Source organism: Nyctibius grandis, chromosome Z (genome assembly GCF_013368605.1).
Source record: "Nyctibius grandis isolate bNycGra1 chromosome Z, bNycGra1.pri, whole genome shotgun sequence".
NCBI classification, from domain to species: domain Eukaryota; kingdom Metazoa; phylum Chordata; class Aves; order Nyctibiiformes; family Nyctibiidae; genus Nyctibius; species Nyctibius grandis.
This window is the reverse complement of record NC_090695.1, coordinates 98,448,576-98,463,773: the sequence shown is the minus strand read 5'-3', so window position 1 is coordinate 98,463,773 and position 15,198 is coordinate 98,448,576. Positions and strand designations below refer to the sequence as shown.

General features: G+C 51.0%; 2 protein-coding genes across 2 annotated transcripts; one reads left to right on the top strand and one right to left on the bottom strand.

Annotated features, from left to right (window-relative positions):
• The first annotated feature begins 742 nt into the window (after window positions 1–742).
• On the top strand, window positions 743–3,874 carry NOXO1 (NADPH oxidase organizer 1). Its single transcript, XM_068422990.1, has 7 exons — window positions 743–876; window positions 991–1,066; window positions 1,555–1,735; window positions 1,979–2,172; window positions 2,452–2,565; window positions 2,847–2,964; window positions 3,220–3,874. The coding sequence occupies exons 1-7, from the start codon at window positions 802–804 to the stop codon at window positions 3,872–3,874; spliced, it is 1,413 nt and encodes a 470-aa protein (XP_068279091.1). The 5' UTR covers window positions 743–801.
• A 712-nt stretch (window positions 3,875–4,586) lies between these two features.
• TBL3 (transducin beta like 3) lies at window positions 4,587–14,851 on the bottom strand. The gene is made up of 22 exons (XM_068424091.1): window positions 14,785–14,851; window positions 14,645–14,696; window positions 14,468–14,560; window positions 14,151–14,198; window positions 13,710–13,851; window positions 13,116–13,200; window positions 12,493–12,660; window positions 12,127–12,202; window positions 11,608–11,704; window positions 11,262–11,458; window positions 10,743–10,884; window positions 10,360–10,418; window positions 9,789–9,892; window positions 9,123–9,273; window positions 8,752–8,982; window positions 7,941–8,011; window positions 7,387–7,543; window positions 6,911–6,969; window positions 6,321–6,424; window positions 5,971–6,042; window positions 5,406–5,564; window positions 4,587–5,275 (listed from the first exon to the last, which is right to left on the bottom strand). The coding sequence occupies exons 1-22, from the start codon at window positions 14,823–14,825 to the stop codon at window positions 5,163–5,165; spliced, it is 2,421 nt and encodes an 806-aa protein (XP_068280192.1). The 5' UTR covers window positions 14,826–14,851; the 3' UTR covers window positions 4,587–5,162.
• Window positions 14,852–15,198: the final 347 nt, after the last annotated feature.

The window sequence follows — 15,198 nt, the reverse complement described above, 5'->3', positions numbered from 1 at the left end:
CCCGGTGACCTCCCAGCAGCCAGGGCCGATAGCTGGGCCGAGGCGTGGGTCTGGGCTCCTCCCCGGCTCTGCCCTGTGCCCCCGCCACCCGCGCCCGGGTTCAGAGCAGGGGGGCAGGTAAGAGGCACGCGGTAGTTTGCCAAATTACGGGATTTCTGCCGGCGTTATGGGCGGAGGAGGAAGCACGGGACGCCCGTGCCCTGCCTCCCGCCCCGGCGTATTTAACCACGGGAGCCGTGGCTCTGCTCAGCTGCCCTGCGAGGGAGGAAGATGAGCTGCAGCAGGTACCCGGTGCACGTGAAGGCCGTAGGCTTGATGCAATGCAGAAAGCAGAAGGTACTTTAACCTTTTTTTTTTTTGTTGGATTTTTCTTTTTTTCCTCCTTAAATATTTACAGATCAGGAAACTCAAGGGCTTTCTGAGTCACTCTTACGGCGGAATGCATGCTCAGTCCCCCGCAGTGTTGGGGTCAGAGCCTTGTGATGTAGGACAGGGGTCTTGGACTTGTTTTTTAATGCTCTTGATAGCATAAGAAAATGGTTATCTTGGATTCTGCTCTCTTTCTGTTCACAGTCTCATAAATTTCTTCTGGTTTTAACAATGATTACCCATTTGAAGCCCTAAAATTAAGGAAAAAGTTTTGTAGGTCTAATGTTTAAATTTTTTAACGTGACAGTCTTGCAGCCTGAAGCCAGAACTAAACCACAGGTCCCAGCAAATGCTGATTGCTTGAAATCATCCAATATTGAACACTGTGATTAAAAAGTGCACTTCTTCTCCCTTTTGTTTCTCCAGAACTACATGATGTTTGTGTCCTGGTCAGATCAGAACAACATTCTCATTTACCGGACGTTTGAAGACTTTAAGAGATTCCACGTAAGTGAATATTTCCCTGGAAATGGGATTCCCGTCCTGGGGAGGGGGAAGGAGCCCAGCTGCATGTCGGGGCTGGCAGCATCACTATTCCCTCCTCCTCCTCCTCGCTTTTAGAAAGAGCTGAAGAGAAAATTCCCCATCGAGAGCGGCTCGCTCAGGAGAGCTGACCGGACGATCCCCAGGTTTAAAGGTAAGGAGAACAAATCTCTGAGGGAGCAACAAACACCACAGAGCTGTCGGGGACAGTCGTAAGTGATGACACAGACCTCAGTCTCTGAGTCTGACCTTCCTCTGGAACAGATTAACAGCTCGCTCCTGCTCATGGCACGGTACTGCGGGGTTACATCGATGTGCCTGGGTGATTTCTGACATAAAATAACCCAGAAAGATTTTTTTTAAATAGATAATTGCACTTGGTAAATTAATATTACACTTTGTTCACCAAGGAGCTCTGGGACAGTATATAAAGATAAATTTTAGATATTCAAAACTTGTATCAGGCGCTATTAAAACTGACAGGGAGGCACAGGCAGCTGCTGTCTCGGCTTCTCACAGCTTGGGTTTGTGCGAGGAAGCGTGGTAGGGGAGGGCACCCCCGTGTTCAGGCAAAATCTGCTGCTCTCGAGGCATCCAGATCCGTTGTTGTCTTACACCAACCTCGCTCTTGTTCTTTTAAAGATGCAAATGCGAAGCAGAGGAGGAGTGGGAAGCTGAACAGGTGCCTGGAGATACTGAAACTGCTGGAAACTTACTCCCAGGAGCTGCTGAAAACGCACGCGAAAATCTCCCAGGGTGAAGATGTGATTCAGTTCTTCAAGGCACAGACCCAAGACCTAGATCCCTCCTTTCCTGAAAACAGGTATGAAATTGTGTTTGTACTTTTGGTTTGTTCATGAAACAGAAATGTTATAGACTATGGGTAGAAGAGAAACAGCAGTTACACAGCGGGGCAGCAGAGCAGGGGAGCCCTACTAATGCTTTAGTGTGTGTTTATGTGACCCTTTTCTTAGCCTACTGCACAGATGATTTTTACCAAAATTAATCCTAAACTCAACCTTCCCTGTGAGTTCTCAGCAAACCGATGTTAAACTTTACTTTTCAGCGTTGTCATCATGCCCTCAGAAATGGGAGGGGAAAAGAAAAACCAGCCCCAGCAGCAGCTCTCCTCTATCACCCACCCCCAGGCATCCCAGAGCTACCGGTGCATCGAAACCTTCGAAACCAGCGACACAAAGAACAAGACTTTCAAAGTCGCTCAGAAGGAAATTGTTGAAGTGTTAATCAAGGACATGACTGGTACGTGTGATAGGGATGCTGCCGTTTCAGGACGGTGTAGATTGATTTGTATCTTGGTGAATGCCGACTCGGGGGCATCACGGGTGCGGGTGGGTGTCGTAGAGGCGCTGTGCTTACCCGGGACGATAGACCAAGGGTCAGCACGGCAGCAGCCAGGCACCAAGCTGCCCTGCACAATGTCCCTCCTGTCCCCTGTGGCTGAGCAGCCCCTACCCAGGCATTGTGGCCATGTGTCTACTTGCAGGCTGTTAAAAACCATCTGTTTGCTGTTTGCTGCAGGATGGTGGCTGGTGGAAAACGCAGACAAGCAGATAGGCTGGTTCCCAGCCTCGTACCTGGAAGAGATCGATGTCCACAAAGACATCCAGAATGCCTTGAGCTCAAAGGAGGAGGGTAAGTCTGCTTCTGGCTCCCCGGGGCACCACGTTCCTCCTTCAGAAAACGAGCTCCGTATAAACCCCACCACTCTAACCGTGGCTTGGCGTCCCTGCCTGGAGCTCTGGCTCTTCTGATCAGCTCTGCCATGGGCTGTGGATCTCTGAGTGAATCCATCTCTCGCAGGAACACTTACCCTGCGGCTCTCGCTTGCTCCCCGGGGCTGCGGAGCTGCTCGGTCACAGGGGTGAAGGTATTTTCTCCGCAAGGCAAACCCGACCTACCCCTCCTCTCTGCAGGCAGCCTGTACTTTGTTGTGCGGGCCTACGAGTCTCAGAAGGCAGATGAGCTCTCGCTGAACAACGGCGTCATCGTGGAGGTGGTCAGGAGATCTGATGACGGCTGGTGGCTGATCCGGTAAGGAGCCTTTTCCGAAGCTCTCGCTCCCCGAGGGAGTCGGGTACCTGCTGCAGGTGCTTCTCCCCAGGAGGGGTGCAGAGGAGCTCCCCCGAGCTGACTGCCCTTGGCTAGGGACAGTTTCCCCTTCCTCATGCCCCTTGTACAGCACTGGGTTGAGTCCTCACCTGCTTCCCCCGGGTGCTCTGCTCCCTCCCCTGGTCTGAGCTGGGAGAAGGGCTCTTCTCAGTGTTCCTTTTCATCCTTCCCCCTCAGGTACAATGGCTGTACCGGCTACATGCCCTCCATGTGCCTCCAGCCCTACAAGAACCCCCACCACAAGCTCCAGACCATCATGAGCTGCGGGCTCAACGTCTCCACCCCGAACCTCTGCTCCTCCCTGATGGCTCCACAGCCCCAGGGTGAGGCCACGGGACAGCACGGGGTGCAGGCCTGCTCTTCCCTCGACCCGACTGAAGAGGACGTGAGCTCTCTGAGAGGCAGATCAAGGTCTCTGCCCAGGGCCAGCTCCACCCCGGACCTGGAGTCAGACAGCTCGTCCCTCAGCTCGGGGAGCGGCAGCGAGCGGGACGGCCGGCTGAGCTGGAAGCCTGACCTGTCAAGATCTCTGCCCGAGGTCGAGCAGGCGAGGAGCTCTCCCTTGGGCCACGTCTTGGCCACGCACAGCAGCAAGACCCCACGCCTCACCCCCGAGGACAGGAATGATTCTGGCTTTGTGGAACCATCTGCAGCTGATCTCAGTTACTCCCTCACCAACCCAGACTTGGCCGCTTGTGTCCCCAAGGTGCCCGTGCGCCCCTCGGCCCACGAGATCCTCCAGAAGTGCAGCACGGTCACGAAGCGAGCCGTGCAGCAGTGCTCCTCCCGGCCGGCCCTCCAGGCTCTGCTCCCTCTCCAGAGCGTGCACTAGTGCCCCAGGGCGGGCACGGACCAGCCCTGGGCCAGCACCACGACCGAGAGCCAGGCACCCTCCTTGCCCAGTCCCTCAGGAGCCGTGGGCAGTGGCGCGGGGGGTGTCCGGCCTTGGGACCGTCCCTTTCCAAGGACACGGTTAGATCCTGATGGAACACACCCTGGATAACACCAACTGGGGCTGCAGCTAACACAGGGAGGCCGGGGAGCCAGGAGGGGAGTCAGTGGGGTTACTGGGAGAGGATTTAGTGGTTTAACTTATCAGGGGAGTCATGGCAGCTGCAGATGCAGCAGCTCCTGGGTCAGTTAGAGGTCACTTCGAATTCAGTTAATTCTCCCTCAGGCAGGTATTTACCCCGCAGTGTCGTACATGAAAATTGGCTGGATCTGAGAACAAAAACCCCCGCTGGCACCTCTGAGTGCTCCCCACAGCAGGGCCTGCGCAGGCACAGAACAGCGACAGTCACAGTAGGGCTCGTTTCCCAGCTGGGTGCAGGGCCCAGAGCTCAGCCCTAGGAACAAAACCTTCCCCTTTCAAGGGGTGTGATAGAAGTTACAGCAACTCTCATCCTCAACTTATTTGCTAGAACTGTCAGAAGAATAGTTATAGGAAAACTTAAGACTTTTATGTAGATTGTTACCTTTAATTTTAGTTACTTGCCCAGGTATCTGTTAACTTTTTTTTGAAACAAGCAATTTAACCAACTTGTGAGGTACTTATGTTGTTCTAAATTTTATACATTTTTGTCTCAAATAAAATACATATAAATATGAAGACTGCTTGGTTTTTTATACCTTAAAAACTTGCCAGCTGGGGAGTTAAAATTGCTCTTATCTCCCTCCCAGGTGCTAACATTTGGGGTGTGCCCAGGTAAGAGACCTGCCTTGGCTCAGGCTGTATTGTGCCCAAATATTCAATACACACACTGCCTAGCTGGGCTTTGGGCTGCAATGTGACATTGCCAACAGCGTCTGTCAACTCTGTAAAGTCTTTAAATCCCCAGTAAAGACCAATTGCTTGCTCAGAGCCAGGTTCTCCTTCTTCTCCAAACTCAGGTCCAGACACTTAAAATATAGGGTGTGAAAATCCAAAGAGAAACCACAGCGTGGCCAAAGGAATGACCCCGTCCTCTCACTGCGCCCCACGGAGACTGAATGCTGGACTTGTTTTAGAAATTGAAAATTTAAAAATTTATTAGAAAACACAGGAATAGGCCAGCTGCTGTACCTGGTGGGGAAGCGGTTCAGGCTCTCCCCTCCAGACAGAGCAACTGGTAGGAGGAGGGTCACAGTGTCACGTCTTCCTGCTGGGCTGCATCAGCCAGCCTCATGTTCTGCCACATGAAATCGATGAACATGGAGGCCTGGAGCAGCCGGCTCAGCCTCTGGAAGTGGCGCTCTGCAAAGAGAGAAATGCACCAGAATGGGGGGCAAAAATATCTCTTCTCTTTAGCCCAAGGCAAACAGGGAATATTGGTAACACAGGAGGAGACCCCGGGCTCACAGCCCAGCCCTGCAGCACGACTCACCGGTGTAAGGCAGCAGGGACTCCACAGCAGATTTAATGCCCGAGTACTGGAGGAGGCTGTCGGGTGCTTCGTGCTTCAGGAGGGTTTCAACGACAGCTTGGGCCTCGTGGCAGTTCCGAGAGTTCGTATTCCACGTCACCACGAATGCTAACACCGCCTCTAGGGAGGAAGGAGATTGGTACATGCCAGCAGTGCCACGTGTTAGGACTCCAGTTAGACCCCACGTTAGGAAGCATTTCTTGTGTCCTTCAGACCGGTTCAGCTCCCACACACCACGACCGACAAGCCCAGAGGGGCAGAACAAGCATGCACAGAACCATTTCTTGAGCTGTCACAGGGACATCCTAAACAAGGCAGTGGCAAAGCCACCCCCACACAAAGCCACTCGCACAAGCTCAGGGCAGTCGCTGGTGGGCATCACAAGTAGCACCAGAACAGAGGCTGGCCTGAGGGTGCTGGGAACTTGGTGGTAAATGCTCAGTCTAGGGAGACTCTTTTAATTTCAGTTGAGAAAACAAACCCCTAACCTGAAAGGTTTTAGCACTTAAACCATGTTGCAACGAACCTTTCTGGTCCTTCCGGAGCCGAACAATGTTCTCTTCCAAGCGCTTTCTCCCGTCGCTTTCCTTGAGGATGGCTGCAGAAAGAGAAATGCAGAGCCCATGAAGGAGCCCAGCGTGTGCACCCATGGGCTGAGAGCAGGGAGACCAACTGTCAGGTTGGACTCGATGATCCCTGGGGTCTCTTCCAACCTGATTGATTCTGTGATTTCACTTAGGGAAATGGGAGTCATAAGACACAAGGAAAATGGAGGCTTTCAGCCAATTAGACTTTGTAGTCTTCATCCACTGGGAAGAGATGTTCTGGAAAGCAGAAAGGGCAGAAAAACACCTCCAGAGCACAATGTGGACTCACCTTTGACCACTGTCAACACCGTGTGCGGGCGATCCAGAGAGATTGCCAACCCTAAAGCTTTGAGATATCTCTTCTCATGAAGCAGGTTAGAAAGCTCTTGCTCTCTGGGAAACAAATCAGGGTCAAGAGAGTGAGACAAATATTTGGTTGGTGGAACAAAAGACTGTACAGAAAGTAGCAGATTTGGCACTAACAGTGTGCAGAGGTTTAAGGCAGGGAAGTTAATCCTGCTTGCCAAGGGACACCTCAGTGCCCTCACTGTGCAGGTAATTACCCTGGCACGTTCAGGGCTCCCTGAACCATTCAGCACTGGCTGAAGCAGGAGAAAGCAAAAGTATGTTTTGGTGTTTTGACTTTGCTTATCTTAGCAGTGCTTAAACATGAAACTAATCAATTGTCAAGCTGACAGTATTATAGCAAGGCTTTGCAGGAACTAGAGATAAACCACAAAGTAGAAGAGACTACTGTGCCTTGACAGCTTCTAAATAGCTCAGTGAGGTGATATTCGGAGTTGATGGAGCTGGATGGCTCTAAGTGGGGACAGTTTCACTGGATTCACAGAACCTTGTTACTGCACAGCATCAACTTACTTCATAATCTGCTCCTCCTGTTTAGCTTGTGCCTCTTTCTCTTCAATTTCAGTGACATCCTATACAAAAGCAGGATACAACTGTGTCAAGTCTTGCTTTGATACAGATGGAATTTTTATTTAGCCATCAAGTGATTAGGAGACCAGTTTCTGCAGCAAGAGCTCAAGGTTAAGTAATTCAAGTGTTAAATCCAGCAACTTGCAACTTCCCTCCAAGCCACCTTCAGCCCACCAGCGCTGGGCAGGCTGCAAAGGCCTGTCTGCTCTTCCTTTGACATCATCAACTGGGGAAACACAGTATGGCCAAAAAAACCCCCCAAACCCCAAGATACACCTTACTGACCCAATTTCAAAGTGCAGAAAATGAGGAGAGCACGTGCAGGAACAGCGAGGAACAAGCCACTGGCATCCTGAGCTCTCCAACTGTCTTCTCCTGACTAACCCAGAGAGGACACACAGCCAGACCCCGTCCTGTACCTTCCACAGCGTAATGCAGGAGTCACTGGATGCTGTCACAACCATATCATCTTGCTTGTTAGAGTGAAGACCCCAGATTTTATCTTCGTGACCGTCTAATGTTTTCACACACTCATTTGTTTTAATTGTCCAGAGTTTTAAGAGACCATCAGAACCGCTTTCGGAAGAGAAACAAACACAACAGAAGGAATCACTAGACAGATCCATTCTCGCTGTTCCCCGCCTCAAACATCAGGTAAACTTGCCCCATCCAATACCTTTCCAACAGGAGCAGAATTAACCAAAATGTCAAGGTTATGCACCCTTAGTTCTGCCTAACTACAGTGTATGTCACCAACCCCGCAACGTCACAGCGCTGACTAGAATCCACTGCTTAACAGCAGAGGAAGATAAGTGAGTCCCTGCAGAAAGCTTGGCATGAACATGGCCTCTTCCTATTCCAAAACTAAATCCGCTGCACAAGACTCTTCCCTCTTGCTGCTGGTATCAGCTGAGAGATTTCCCTTCTGATTCCTTTTGACATCTTCCTCCAGACTCCTGGTGTAGGCACTTACCTGCTGAGCAGTTGTGTTCCTCGGCTGACAAAAATGATCTTCAGTACAGAGGCATCGTGACCTTCAAAGGTCTGGAAAACAGAAAGGAAGCTCAGAAGCCATAGAGTTCTTGTCAGGCTTTGAGACAGAGTCCTCTTTCAAGAGGATAATATTTACTCCTAAAGCCCAAAGAGGTAAGTCACAAAGAGCAGCCTCTATCCTTGGGACTTTCACTGTAGGTGTAAAGGGCAGTAGGAAATGACTTGTTCCCATACCATTTTTTCAAACATTTTGCTTGCTTAAAACTTGCTGCCCAAGGTCAGGCAAAGCCAGCTTGCTTTGAATTAGGAAGAATTTCTTCTCAGCAAGGGTCATTAGACACTGTAAGGGGCTGCCCAGGGAGGTGGTGGAGTCACCATCTCTGGAGGGGTTTAAGATAAGACTGGACATGGCACTTAGTGCCCTGGTCTAGTTGCCATGGTGGTGTCAGGGCAATGGTTGGACTCGATGATCCCAGAGGGCTCTTCCAGCCTGGTTGATTCTGTGATTCTGTGAATAGCTTGAAAGTGCTTCTCCCCTATGATCACCCCCATTGCTCACCAGTTAGCTAGAAAAGAAAGATCACTTGAGCACTGGGCAGATGCTCTTGTCCTGAGCTCTGCTCGCAGATCCAAGATCCGGGAGAACAAGGCTAGACCTGGACAGCTCTTCCTTCAGCATGGCCACATTGCTACATTTCAGCTGCACTAATTAGCACATCCTAAAGCAGCCTTAATGAACCCCCGTACCACGCAAGGGTTGCCTAGAGAGAGGGGCAGCCAGTTCTCATTACCTTCAGACAGCTGAAGTCCCGAAGACCCCAAAGCTTCAGGGTCCCATCTGCTGAAGAGGTGGCCAAGATCTGATCCACTGGGGAGAACTGCACACACCAGATTCCACGCTTATGCCCAGTGAAGACACCCAGCAAAGAGCAATCAGAACAGGACCACAGCTTGGCCAGCCGATCCTGCGAGCCCGTGGCAACGAGCTTGTCATTTGGAGAAACTGCCACGCTGTTTACGTCCTGGAGAAGTCACACAAGCACAGAGAGCACAAAGCAGTTTAAGTCTTTGCTCTTGTTGTCAGGTAATAAATGTAGGGTACAACACAGGAGAGAAAGATTTAAGTACTAAAAGCATGCCCTAAAGTCCGGTGGAGCATTACCTTGTCATGACCCCTCTCAGTCACTTTTGCATGAAGGGTTTCTGGACTGGAGATCAAGGCTGCTTTTGCTTTGGAAGTGAGGGATTCCGGGATATTCCAGATCTTGATTGTGCAGTCCTGGCTGCTGGTTACTATGAAGCTTTCTTTCAGCCTGAAAGGAATAAAAACATCAAGTGTAAGGATGCAAAACAGTGGCTTCCCCTGCACTGAAAAAAAGGCCTTCTCCTCCCCTACCAGGATTTACACACATTCAGCCACTCTGCTGGGATGTGAAACAGAGCACTTGAATGTTTTTTTCAAGCTGCCTTTTATTTTCCTTAGGTCCCTGGGATAGCCTGCAGCAATTCAGCAAGCACCTTCACAGACACATTCCCTTCAGTCCCCAGCCCTGCTCTCCAGATCACTCAAGCTTTATCTGGCTGCTGCTCTTTAAGGCAAACGGGAGTCTGACAAAGAAATGCAAGCTTCACAACTCATGGATAGACAGATATGCATCCAAAAAAAATCATCCTTCCTTCCAACTCAGAGCACCATGACATGCTGGCACCAAGAATGAGAAACGGGATGGCTCAGAGGCAGGCATCCACCAAAGCATCCACCCTGAGGATCAGCAAAGCAGCCGTGACTCACGCTTGCAAGGGGAAATCCTTGTCCAATTTTTATTACCTTGAGCAAGAGACAGCTCCTACCCCATGCGCATGACCCAGTCCTTGAGCAACACAGATCACCCTTCCATCTTTGTTCATCCGCCACACTCGAATGCTTTTGTCCTGTAACAGGAGAGGACACTGCCTAGTCACTTATTTTCAAGCTTGAACCTTTGCCTGCACTTCTCAGAGCGGGTGAGGGCAGGCACAGCCAAACTTGGTGCACTGCAGCCTGGGATTCCAGCCTGGAAGTTTATTTCGGGGTGTCGGCACCTTTTCTTCCAACACGTTTTTTGCACAGAGCTCCACCTCAGTCTCACACTAATGACATCTCTGAACCCTGATGCAAGAGCAAGATGCTTGGAGAATGAGATGTCTCCTTTCAGGCTAATAAAATATAATCAATTATATTTCCCCAAGGATATCATTAAAAAGGGATAGTGGAAGAACCTTATATTTAGGGGATGTAGCAGACAGGAATTCCACCTGAACAAAAGCCCTTTCTGGATCACCAAAAAGGAATACAACAGCTCTGCCCATAAAGATCACTAGAAATGAAGAGTTTCATGAAATGAAGAAAACTAACACACCTTAGCACAGCTGACAAACATCAGGCCTTTTCTGAAGACATCCAAAGCAAGAATCGTTTCTAAACAGAAGAAACAGCTGTCACTTGCAGCCACAAAAGTGCATTCAGAGCTTGTGCTCACACACCTACATCTTTAGCTCCAATTTAAATTGATCCCACTGCTAGTGACAGGGACTGAACTGACAGACCTGGAAACAAAACTAGTGTTTGCAAAGCCAGCACAGCATAATATATCCTTTCTCCACATCATTCCACAACCTGTTGGGATGCTGTTCCAGAGAGAACTCAAGGACCCCAGCGTTCACATAAGAGTTGTGAGAGAAGCTGGACAAAGAAATACTTGCACATCTCCCTCCCACCAGCGTGAGAGCCGAGCACACCCACCTGTGTGGCCATAGAGGATCTGGCAGTGGGATGTTGCCAGTTCAAACACTTTTAGCTGAGGGCTGTTGGTAGCCACAACAATGTGAGAATCACCAGGCCCCAGGAACTTCACATCCAGAACCTCATCGTTGTAACCTGCAAGCTGAGGATGGCAGAACAGGAACAGCTCAACGGGGACAAGTCAGGTGGTTCGAGAGGTACCGCATGGCACCGTGCTCAGTGAGGCTGCAGGGCTGGTACCTTTCACGTAACACTGCATGTAAAAATCTTATCAGACATAAGCTGGAGCACGGGAGGGATTTCTGGCTGCCTGTTCTGCTCTGCTTTTCCTCTGTTTGGGTCTGTGCAATATTCCTTCAACCAACCCACCAGTGAAACTGGTTTTCTGGCTTGTAACCAAGGAACAGTTCAAGTACAGGCAGGAGAGGAAGGCACCCCTGGGAGAAGCTTTCACCAGAGGCAGAGCTGACCCCCAAGTATGGATAAAGGAAGAGGAAAAGGGAGGCTGAGGGTTGTTACCTGCTTCCTGAGCTGGAGAGTTTGAGCGTCATATAAAACAATGTTGTGTTCCACGGACACCGTGACAATCTCATTCCTGGCAGGCACAAACATGCACTGGGTGAGGCTGCGCTCGCTGGCCTCCTCCTTCGACTCAAAGGGCACAGGCTGGCTATACACACAGGCAGCTGTGGCAACTTCCCAGACTTTCAGGACACCTAACAAAAATGGTGATATAAAAATTATCCATCAGAGCCACTGTTCTAGACACAAAGAATGCACATCCCAGGAGTAAAGGCAACGCAGTATCTCAAGTACCATCCTTCCTTGGCTTCTAAATCTGGCAGTGACGTGCCAGGACACTCACCTTTGCTGCCAGCTGTGACAAAGTGCAACCCTGGTTTCTTCACACCCACTTCAGAGAAATCTCCCTTTTCAGGCAACAAGACAGCAGCTTCCACGCTCTGCAAGAGAGTTTGGGCCAAACACCAGCTGAGTGCCAGGGACCAGAGTGCCATTTAAGCAACTAGAGCTGTGCAACACCTTGCTAGTGCCAACAGGCACACGCACCCCACGCTCCACTGCCCCAGACTGCGTGGCTACCGAGGACAATGAGAGAACAAAGCTCTTCCATGACTGTCCTTCCTTCCTCCTCCAGCACTGGTGGCATGTATTTCCTCAAACTGCCCAGGCACAACCCGACCAAGCAAGGAGAGAAAGCAAATAAACAGCTTTAGACACCAAGTTTTAAGGCCTCTTGAAAGCACAAGGGAGAAAAAAAACAGATTTCACAATATATAGGAACCTAAAGAGGGAGAGGTACCACAAGAACTGTGACCTAGGAACTACAAAGGATCTCACAGTAGTAAAGGAAATGCAATTTCACCTCGTAGACAGGGACGGTTCGTTTACTTTTTCTGGTTTTCAGGTCCCACACCATGCAGATTTTATCACGGCCAGAACTGCAAGTTAAAAGAGCAATTTCAGTGCTAAATCCATTCAAGCCAGGCTCTGAGTGTGAATTTGGAACTGTAGGAATAGGTTCAAGTGAAAGAAAGCACCGGCCTTTCCCATGACAGTACAGTGTACTGCCAGAAACACAAGTCACTTGCTTGTTTGGTCAGGCAGAGACTGAACACTTGCAGCAGTCCTTCCCCTCACAGGAGAACCTTCCAGATCCTACAGAAACACCCAGTCCCTGGCAGGGGGCAGGTGGACGGGAGGGAAAGGCTGAACCTCTGCAAGGTTTTACCTAATGAGTGTGTTTCCATCAGCAAAGGCCAGTGAGGTGATGGCACTGAAGTGGCCGTCCAGCACAGCCACACACTTGCTGGAATTCAGGTCCCAGATGCGGATTTTGTAGTCAATTGAGGAGGAAAAGAGTTGCAGGCAGGAGCCATCAGGGTGGAACTCAACAAGGCTAGACAGAAGGAGATGTACTTGAACAGGACAGGAATAAACTATCTGGTGTGAGTCCAATATTTAAGTACACATATATTCTACACCAAGAGTCTGGCAGATCAACTAATGTGAATTAACACCAGGACTTTCTTTGTAGGACTTCGTTCCTCTGCCACCCACCAGGAAAATTCACAACTCATCTTTGTCAGTCTTACAAGTTCTTGAAGTGCATCAGTTAGCAAGCATAGATATTCCATTTAGATCCCAACAAATTTCTTGATCAAACTCTTTCCTCTCTGGGCCAAAGTCAGTCACAGCCCTGCTCCTTCACTAGACACCTCAAAAATCAGGGAACAGAAGAGCTCAAACCTGCTCAGAACGGGCCTTTACATTCCATTAACTCAAGACCTTTCACATCAATCCCACTATCCAAGCACCACACTAACGTCACCAACAAATACGACTTGTCCTTACTGTACAACGCCTGAAGATCCTTTTAGGTTGTGGGTGCAGTACTGTTTGATCATGTCCCAGATCTTTATGGTGCTGTCACAGCCACCTGGGAGAAGAAGGGCATGTAAGAATGAACTATGGAGGACAGACACAGGAGGTCCAACAGATCAGCAACTGTAAGATTTCACGGGTTGCAAAGGCAGCAGAAATTAAAATGAATCTGGTAAAAACCCCCCACACCAAGAGAAGCTCATGGAGCACCTTAGACTTTCAGAGAGCTGGGCAAAACCTGACTGCTCACCTGAAGCACAACTAAGTCACAGGGCATGCCTGCCCTCCCCCTCCAAGAGCCCCAGTTCTACACTAGATAACTATACCACGCTGCCCCATGGATGTCTGATTTTTATCACCGTTTTACTAAGCATATTTTAGCAAATTGAAAGGATCCCTTGTTGTCTGTCAAGATGTCACTTCTATTTATGTAAAAGCCCTTCTGATCGTGTCTGAATTCAGGAGATCACTCCCTCAGGCTGTGTCCAGCTGAGCTAAATTATTCCACAGCAGGAGGGCCCCTCAATATCCTCCCCACTGCATGACAGTGAAATAGGGTCATACCTGTGGCTAACAACGTTGAAGTAGAGTCAAAGGCCATGCTAGAGACCGGGGCTACGTGCACAGCTTTCCACGTGCGCACACACTTGTTCTCTCGCCAGTTCCACTGCTTCAGCAACAGGGCTCGGCTCCCTGTCACGAGGATCTACGCAGAAGCAAGGCGAAGGAAAGCACAATTAACTGCTAATTAGATTTATAATTTCTGGTGGTGCCCACACACAAAGCGCAGAAGCGCCGGTTGCTGCGACACTCCTGAAGCTCAGTCTCTCAGCATTCCCCTGTCTGAGCTGAACCCAGAAGGGAGACAGACAGAAGCACCCGAGAAGATTCCGCAGAGCTCTCTGGAAACGCAGGGCGCTCCCAGGCACAGCAGCCTTCAGCGCTCACTGGCTTTGTCTGGAGGCCTGACAGAGCAGCACAGAAGACCAGAAAGCAAACACATACCTCATCATCGGGGCTGAGAACAAAAGAACTGATATCCTCTTCATCATCCTGTAAAAACGAAAGGAAAAAATCCCAGTTAAACCCCCTGTGGGGTGCCGCGCTCTCAGAACTCCCTTCTCTACACGCTTCTGCTGACACCAAGCACAGCCAGCAGCTCTCGGACAACACAAACGACACCTGCCTGCGCTCAGAGCAATTCTCACCCTCCCCGCCGCTTCTTACTCTTGAGAGCTTTAGATCAAGAGCTGCCGATAGCGGTAAAGCCCCCCGAGGAGCCCCGGCAGACCCCGAGCGGCCCCACGGCCGGCTCCCCTCACCTGCTGCAGGCTGTGCAGAGCTCCCGTCTCCACAGCGATGACGCTCAGCTTGGGCCCGCAGGGGCAAAACATGAACGTCCCATCCCGGGTTGTCTGTGGAAAAGGGAATGGACACCGGGAGCGTTACAGAGGCGGGAGACGGGGTGTTCCCGAAGCCGCCCCTCGCCGCCGCGGTACCTGCACTCGCCCGCCTTTGTAGAAGGGCTCGATTCTCCTCGACACGGCGTAGCTAGAAGAGAAAGACACGGGTAAAGCACAGCCGCGGCGGCCCGTGAGCTCCCGCCGCCAAGCCCCGGCGCTCCCGGGCCGCCCCTCACTTGCTCTTGAAGCGCACGGGGCTGCTGCCGGCCGCCTCCATGCCCGACCCCGCCGCGTGCCGCCCGCTTCCGGTTGCTACGGGAGAAGGGCGCCACTTCCGGCGCACGTAAGTGACGCACGGGGATGCCATGGCCGCCATCTTTGGTGTGGGCAGGGGGCGGCCCCGCCCACGTTGCCTCGCTCCGCCGCTGCCCGCACACCTCCGAGGCCAGGGCGGGGGGGAAATACCGGACACTCCCGCAGCGGCGGGGACAGGCGGGCCCGGGGCAGCCCCCGCACCACTGCCCAGCACTCCGAAGCTTTTTCCAGCAGAGCATTCCCTCCCCACCCCAAGGAAGCGACTTCCCAGCCCCAACCACAGGGAAAAGTGGATTTTTAGGCAATAGTAACAACAAATAGAAACTTGATGAACA